Source organism: Cetorhinus maximus, unplaced genomic scaffold, assembly GCF_964194155.1.
Source record: "Cetorhinus maximus unplaced genomic scaffold, sCetMax3.hap1.1 HAP1_SCAFFOLD_4698, whole genome shotgun sequence".
In the NCBI taxonomy this organism is placed as follows: Eukaryota; Metazoa; Chordata; class Chondrichthyes; order Lamniformes; family Cetorhinidae; genus Cetorhinus; species Cetorhinus maximus.
Genome location: NW_027600599.1, coordinates 4463 through 12771, shown reverse-complemented (window position 1 = coordinate 12771; position 8309 = coordinate 4463). Strand labels below are relative to the sequence as shown.

Here is an 8309-nt window from a genome sequence, read left to right as displayed (position 1 = left end):
TGATTGGTCAAATTAAATACCTCTTATTGAAGGCCTCACTTTTATCTGCCAAAAATATCCAGTGTTCCAGGCTCATGCTGGAGAGAGAAAATAACCCTGGCTTCTTTTCACTACTAGCAACCATCTATTTAAATCCTCCTGCTACCTTCATTCTCCCCTCCAACAATAAGTGCAAGGAACTCATGGACTTATTTTGATACTAACATTGAGACCATCTGTTCAACTACTTCTACTGCTTCCTCCCTTTCCCTCGCCCACCAAGCTGAACCTCCCTCCTTGGATCTGGCCCCGATCATGCATCTTCCTGTCTTTCTCCTATCACCTCTCATGGTCTTTCCAAGCTCATCTTGTCAAGGAGATCCACTTCCTGCTTCCTTGACCCCATTTTTTCTAAACTCTTGACCACTCAGCTCCCCTTCCTGACCCCTACGCTAAATGATTCAGGCACTGAGTACTATTCCTCTGCCTTTCAAAACAGCTGCCCTTCAATCTCCTCTTCAAAAGATGCATGCCTGACCCAATTACCAGATAATTATCTCAGCCTCAGGTGCTTTTCCTTTGAGTCTGTTCCACATAGCCATTACTTTGGGGGTGGGGGAATTACTAATAACTCTCTAGTGTCTCTGTTTTTAAACCTCAGTTCTCTAGCTCAGCAGTCAAAATCTAATAGCCAGTTTAGAAATGCACCAATTTTTCCTCTCAGTGTAGGGAAGACTTGTGCCTTTTTAAAAAAAAATCCTTCATGACATGTGGACATCATTGGCAAGGCCAGCATTTATTGCCATCCCTAATTGCCCCTGAGTAGATGGCAGTGAACCTCTGCAATCCTTGGTGTGTAGGCATGCCTCGGTGCTGTTAAGGAGTTCCAGGATTTTGACTGAGCATCAATGAAGGAACTACAATATATTTCCAATTCAGGATGGTGTGTGACTTGGAGGGGATCTTCCAGGACCGTGTCTTAGTTTAGCTCTGACCTAGAGCACTTAGTCCTGGAATTACCCTTGTTGCTCTTCTTTGAATCTTCTTCAACAAGTCAATGTCTTTTTGAAGGTAGGGTGCCCAAAATTCAATGTGGCTTCACCATTGATCAGTACAAGGTTGAAGTAACCTTTTTGACTTGTAGTCAGATGTCCTAGAGATAGATCTTTTATTATTTTGTTTAGCTTTATTGTTACAGACTAGGAACTTATTGAATGATTACTCTTTGTACCACGATTTTTCCCCTTTCCCTCTTTTTCTCTAAGGGATACTCCATTGCAAACACTATCTCTGCTTCCATTCAGAACGTATCACCTTATATTTACTTACCTACATTAAAACCCATCTGCACTTACTTAGTTCATCTGCTTAATTGTTCCATATCATTTTAACTATTAGCCCCTACCTATTCAGCTTAGAATCATCAAACAATGGAATAATATTGCAGGAGGTTCTCTTTTTCAGTCACTCGTGAATGGTGTAAGCAGCATTTGCCTTAGTACAGATCCTTGTGGAGCTTCACAGTTTACTACCATCTAGAAAGCTTTTTCTCCCAGTTATCATTACCTTCTGGTTCATTCACTGCGCAAACCAGTTTCAACCCGCTAACTAATTTATCATTTTTTTGAGCATCACCGCTAAACGTCTCACCTGTGCAATTTTATCTGATGCCTTCTGAAAATTATAATATATATTGGCCTGGATTCTGTGGCAATAATGATGGCTTTCACCATCATTACCCCTTTGCAACTGACTAACCTTTGGAGTCTGCACATAAGCAGTTAAAAGCAGAAATCCGGAAGTTGCTGTCAGTGATTCTATGCTTCTCCTATAGGGTGTACTATTGAAGACCAGCCCCCACTCCCCCTGCCCACCCAGACATACAATCATGTAGAAACCACTGATCTGACAATACCACGGTTTTTTATGCCATTGCCTCACTGCAAAACCCATGGAGAAAGTTACATCTTGTTTAATGAGGTACTAAGTTTGTATTTATTGCTGAAAAACCTCTCTGGCCCAGAAAACTAATTTTATATTTGTGCAATGTCAAGTTTCTTCATAAAAAAAATCTCATTTTTAAATTTTAAAGCTTACAATGTTTCAGCTTCTAATCTTGTTTGTATGTCTCAATCATTTATTTCACTCTTGGTAAAATGTAATTAAAATGAAGGATAAACAATACTTTTACTTCTTGGTTTGCTGTCTGAAAACTTCAGTATTCACTTTGCCGCTGACCAGAAAATCCAACCTCTTATGAATGTCATTCATTATTTGGTTACTTCTGAAAGAATTCTGACAAACTGTGTACGCTATTGCTTCTGAATCCATATGATTGCTTCTTCCTAACACCTGTGATCTGTAGGCTAAGGATAATCCTCCATTATGTTCTTCAGCATTTTCCCAATTACAGTTTGTATGTTAACCAGTCTGTACTTTTCATGTCTTGCTTCTTTTATGAATAATTAGATGACATTTAGTATCCTTGTGCCTTCTTAGATTATATACCCAATTAATCTTTATTTCCTTTCTTATATATTCCATCTGTGCCTTCTTGGACACTTATCTGTAATTTACTTTCTTCGTAAAACAAAACTATACAAGTTTACTGTACAGTAGGCTGTCATTTGGTCTCTTGCCTATACTTTGTTAGTGTTTGCTTGTCTTTTAGAATCTTGAGCCATACTGAATATGGAATTTGACTGCAGTGTTTGTTTGTGAAGACTAGATTCTTCACAGTCACTATTTCCCGAACCTCCACAACCTCTATTCAACATTTGTCTTTAACAGGCCTGCCTGGTCTCACATGCTTCTATTTTCTCTCACATCTACAAAATATAAAACTGAAATTGCTTGGGTCACATTATTATTAAAATATTTATTTTTGTAATTTTATTTTGTCTAATTCAAAGAATATTTTAACTGTAGCACCAATATGGTGATATCAGGAGGCAAGGTCAGCTTTGGAAAATCAGAAAGACAAAGCCCCTTTTCAAAGGAATTTGCAAATCAGTGTCATTAACAGCAAAAAGGAGATCAATTGCACTTCTACAAATGTTGTGCTGTAAGATCCTTCACCCTTATACCACAGACCACTTTCTGAATGAACGGACATTTGTGCCATTCATTGTGAAATTCACCAAATCAGATTGATCTTGTGACCTGTTTGTCCTGTTATGGACAGGTGGGGGTTTTATTTAAACAGCCCTGATTTCTCATCTCACCACCCATCCGTAAACAGAAAGGTGTTTTGATTTAGATTTCACCCTTTATAAGTGGTGGCATATTTCCCAACCCCTCAGCTTTGGTGTGATCCAATTTCTATTAATAACCCCACAACAAACTCGAGATAGGGTAAACTCAGAAGGTTAGTTTATTCGCACACACTCAAAATGCTGGAGGGATGTGTTGCTTCATAGCCCCCAGTGCATTCATACAATAAAGGAGGGATAGAGAAAGAAAGCTTTACAGAGCAAAGACCACAAAATAAAGAATTTTTGTTTCATATGAGTCCAGAATCAAAATCCAATGGTGTATTCCTTCACAGAGGTAAGCAGGTTGAAGACTGATGCTGCATAATTCACTTTTCCAGTAGAGGTGACTTCTGTAATGGGCTAGGCACGCAGAGATGAATAAGTCTTGTAGGTGCTGGTACAGAAATTCAGATGTTCCAGCAGAAACAGTGTCTGTGGGGGGGGGGGGGGGGGGGGGGGGAGGGGGTGCAGGAATTCAAACCTGGATAGAGCCCTTCTGAGCTGCTGCTTGCGACAGGGAAAATGTTAGACTGAATGGCAGGACAGTAAGCAGTGTAACTGGTTCCTCCAGGTAGGGGGTCATGTCACATGACTTCCACCTGTCTGGCTTTGACAAATTATATATATTCCTTTGGATTCTTGAGATTGTTAATGTTTCAACCATTAAGAATTTGAAAGGAGATTGTGGGGTCCTTTGTCCTAGCAGACTAGTAGTCTCCATTGGCCAAGCCTAGCTTAGGAAATGTAGGTGGCCTTTGTATAACTTCCTTTGAATTTGATCTCTGCATCCACGGGTAGTTAGCGTCTCTTCAGAGAAACGAGGTGTCAGCTTCTTGGATGTTTCCAGAAAGTTCCTTTTGTTTAGGGTTACAGGCAGATATAGCTTCAGTCTTTTTAAAGTCTTTGTCCAGTTTTTTAAATTCTAGGAAGTAGCCAGGTTGATAACTCCAAAATGTCCCCAAATCCCTCTGGAAAAGTAATTTATTAGTGGTTGTTACACTTTTAAGTTATCTTCTGGTTTACGGCCAAGTGCTCGTGCTTCTCCACTATTGACCAGAGTTGCTACAGAAAACAGCGAGATTGGAATTTCCAGGCAAACTGGAAGTTGCATCCTCCAACTTGAAGCTACTGCAGATGAGTTTTTGTAAAGAAACAGCTACTATAAAACGTAAGATGTGTTTCTTCATCTGCTTCAAGGGTTCACAATACCATGATTTTTACCAAATGTTCTGCGTCAAACATCGGCTCAACTACAGAAGGACAGCTCACTAAGAGTTTATAATGTTAAATGAAAATATTTTGAAGTGTAGCGTATTGTACTCATAGGCAGTAAGTACCTTATGCTGACATTACTGTGCTGCCTCCTCCATACATTGACATTAGAGTCAAAGAGTCATAGAGATCTACAGCACAAAAAAGGGCCCTTCGGCCCATCGAGTCTGCGCCAATCAAACAAGTACTTAACTATTCTAATCCCATTTTCCAGCACTAGGCTCATAGCCTTGTATGCCTTGGCATCACAAGTGCATATCCAAATACTTCTTAAATGTTATGAGGGTTTCTGCCTCTACCACCTTTTCAGGCAGTGAGTTCCAGATTCCCACCACCCTCTGGGTGAAAAAATTCTTCTTCATATCCCCACTAAACATCCTGCCCTTATCTTAAATCTATGTCCTCTGATTATTGATTCCACCACCAAGGGGAAAAGTTCCTTCCTGTTTACCCTACCTATGCCCCTCATAATTTTATACACCTCAATCATGTCCCTCATCAATCTCCTCTGCTCCAGGGAAAATAACCCCAGTCTATCCAATCTCTCCTCATAACTAAAACTCTCCAGCCCCAGCAACATCCTGGTAAATCTCCTCTGCATTCTATCTAGTGCAATCACATCCTTCCTATAATGTGGATTCCAGAACTACACTGTACTCTAGCTGTGGCCTAACCAGCGTTTTATACAGTTCCAGCATAACCTCCCTGCTCATATATTCTGTGCCTCAGCTAATAAAGGCAAGTATCCCATATACCTTCTTAACCATCTTTTCTACCTGTCCCACTACCTTAAGGGACCAGTGGACATGCACACCAAGGTCCCTCTGATCCTTGGTACTTCCCAGGGTCCTACCATTCATCATGTATTCCAGTGCCTTGTTTGTCCTGCCCAAGTGCATCACCTCACACTTATCCGGATTAAATTCCATTTGCCACTGATCAGCCCATCTGACCAGCCCGTCTACATCCTCCTGTAATCTAAGGCTATCCTCCTCACTTTTTACCACCCCACTAATTTTCATGTCATCCGTGAACTTACTGATCAACCCTCCTACATTCAAGTCTAAATCGTTTACATATTACACAAACAGCAAGGGGCCCAACACCGATCCCTGTGGAACCCCAGTGAATACAGGCATCCAGTAACAAAAACACCCCTCGACCATTACCCTCTGCTTCCTGCCACTCAGCCGACTCTGGATCCAATTTGCCTTAGAGTTCTTGCCTTTGTTATCAGTCTCCCATGCAGGACCTTACCAAAAGCCTTGCTGAAGTCCAAGTAGTCTACGTCAAATGCATTCTAAATTTTAATTTATTAAAGATCAGAACTTGGGTCAGAGTTGCTCTACAATATGATTAGTTATTAAACCGTAAGTGTTATGTAAAGGTAATGTAACATTTTACAAATGTACATTTAACAAATTTCTTCTTTGTTTAGTCACAAGGAGAAAACTTGGAAACACGTTTAAAACAGACTGTGGATGAGAAGCTTTCTGTTGAGTCACGTCACCAAACCCTTGCTAAAGAAAACCAGCGTATGAAGGAATCTCTGGAACATGAAGAGAAAGCACTATCCTTGTTGCAAAATGAGCTTCGGAAGTTGAGGGAACAAATTAGGACATTAGAAGGAAAGGGGATGGATGCAGAGACAATCATCACTGAAAACCAGAAGCTAAAGGATCATCTGGAGGAGGAAAAGCAACAGATACAGAGTTTTCTTCAACAGAAGGGGAACCTTGTGACTGAGGCTCAGATGTTAAGAAAGGAATTGGACAAAGAGAGGGAAATTACTGATGCTCTGCGGAAGGAATTGGATTCTTTGAGTCATCTTCAGTCCTCAGCTGATACAGCACAAGAAGGTAAAGATACAGAAAGTTTGCAATCTAGACTTGCAGAACTGGAGAAGAAATTGGACTTTGAGCAGCAACGCTCTGACTTGTGGGAAAGACTTTATGTTGAAGCTAAGGAAGAAAAGGATGATCCCGAATTTAAGAAAACTTCAAAGAAGCAAGACAGGCAGCCAAATCAGGGGTTTTATGGCAAGAGGGGTAAAAAACAGCAACCCAAAGAAAGTTTTATAAGATCATTTAAGAATGGTTTTGATGCTGTGAAAAACTCAACTAAGGAGTTTGTGCGTCATCACAAAGAAAAAATTAAATTGGCAAAAGAAGCTGTAAAGGAGAACCTTAAGAAATTCTCTGATTCCGTTAAATCCACATTCCGACACTTCCAAAACTCAGCAAAAAATTTATTTCACAAAAATAAGAGACGCGAAGAAGCGCAAGATGCAAAGACCAGACGTCAAGGGTTCCAGCAACGCCACAATGAACACCCTTGTAGAACAAACCAGCATGATGTTCACGAATACAAAGATTCCTGTCATTATAAACCCAGAGAAATGGCTCATGAGCAGTTCCAGTACAGTGATACAAGGAAACCTCACAGAATGTACACCAAGGAGCCTCTCAATTTTGAAAGGAGTACAAGTGAACATGATCATTTTGGAAAACATACCTACTACAGGAGCCCCAAGGGTTGCTCTGGTGTCTTTGAATGTGCCCGTCAAGAATCGCTGAGCCTCTTTAATAAAGCCCTTGATCCCATCAAGGTTGAGGACTTCCATAAACTTCTCCATAATTACCTTCAACAGGAGGTGGTTGAGTTCCAACGCTGGAGTGAGCTGGAGAAATTTATAAACCGATTCTTCCATAATGGCCTTTTTATACATGACCAAATGTTATTCTCTGATTTTGTCAATGATGTTGAGGATTACCTTGAAGATATTGCAGAGCGCCAAGAAGACAAAATTGATCCATTTGATGACCTAGACGAATACATCTATAAGCACTTTTTTGGTGACAATTATTTCAATCGATTTGGCCCAAGGTAAGTTTATCAAATCTTAACAAAGTTTGCCTTTTTTTTCTGGGTAAGGATTTTATAATTATTTTGCTGGCATGATTGAAAGGGTACAATTATTTTTGCTTGATATGAAGAATTCTAGCAACGCAATTAAGAGGCTAACATAGAAATTAGTGTTTTTAGTGTAATTGTCAACGTTATTCTGGGATCTCTGTATTTTTTTCAAGAATTTACTCAATTCTAACCATTGAGAACTTGATGTTGATTTAAATCTCATAGTTAACTGTTGAGTACCACTTGTTAGACATGTTTGATGTACTTGGAAATAAATTTACTAAACACTGTTCCTCATTTATGAATTCCGTTAATCCATATGGCAGTTTTAAACAGATAAGATAGATTCTTCTAGTGTAGGCGTTGGCTGATACTTCACAGCTGCTGGGTCAAAATCCTGGAACTCCCTCTCTAACAGCATTGTGGGTGTACCCACATCACATGGACTGCAGTGGTTCAAGAAGGCAGCTCACCACCACCTTCTCAAGGGCCATTAGGGGTGGGCAATAAATGATTGCCTAGCCAGTGATGCCCAGATCCCACGAATTTTAAAAAAACTATAAAAATGTCTGATCTGATGGGATGTGAATCAGGCTTGTTTTACAATGGTTTGATTTGTACCCCAGTGGCCCAGTAAGTTTACCTAGTGATTGTTTCGGCCATGCAAACTGGGTAGGTCAGAGGTTCAGTCCCAGATTTGTGCTGAGTTAGCTGATCTCAGCATGGGCAGCTTTATGAACACTGCAGTTGGTCTTAGCATTCTTGGATATGTCAATCGGGGTTCCCATTCCTAATCACTGTTTAGTGATCACTGCTGGTGGACCACATGGGCGAACGTGAGGACTGTGCATTTTTTTTTGTCCGATGTTTACATTTTCTGACGTACAT

The 8309-nt window shown here is 40.3% G+C and overlaps 1 protein-coding gene across 2 annotated transcripts; it reads left to right on the top strand.

The window, feature by feature from the left end:
• The first annotated feature begins 1641 nt into the window (after window positions 1-1641).
• Window positions 1642-7718, top strand: LOC144678572 (cell cycle progression protein 1-like). Of its 2 annotated transcripts, none has more exons than XM_078538317.1 (2): window positions 1642-1959; window positions 5944-7718. In XM_078538317.1, exons 1-2 carry the CDS (start codon window positions 1906-1908, stop codon window positions 7393-7395), a joined length of 1506 nt encoding a protein of 501 aa, XP_078394443.1. In that variant the 5' UTR covers window positions 1642-1905; the 3' UTR covers window positions 7396-7718. The 2 variants fall into 2 exon arrangements, with proteins under 2 accessions (XP_078394443.1, XP_078394444.1); XM_078538318.1 differs by lacking the exon at window positions 1642-1959 and adding an exon at window positions 4229-4401.
• Window positions 7719-8309: the final 591 nt, after the last annotated feature.

Bases quoted from the DNA above. Each gene is read 5' to 3' on its own strand.
- LOC144678572 (XM_078538317.1), top strand. From the start codon at position 1,906: ATGCCATTGCCTCACTGCAAAACCCATGGAGAAAGTTACATCTTGTTT. The intron at 1,960-5,943 runs GTACTAAGTTTG...TTCTTTGTTTAG, and splicing joins GTTACATCTTGTTTAATGAG to TCACAAGGAGAAAACTTGGA.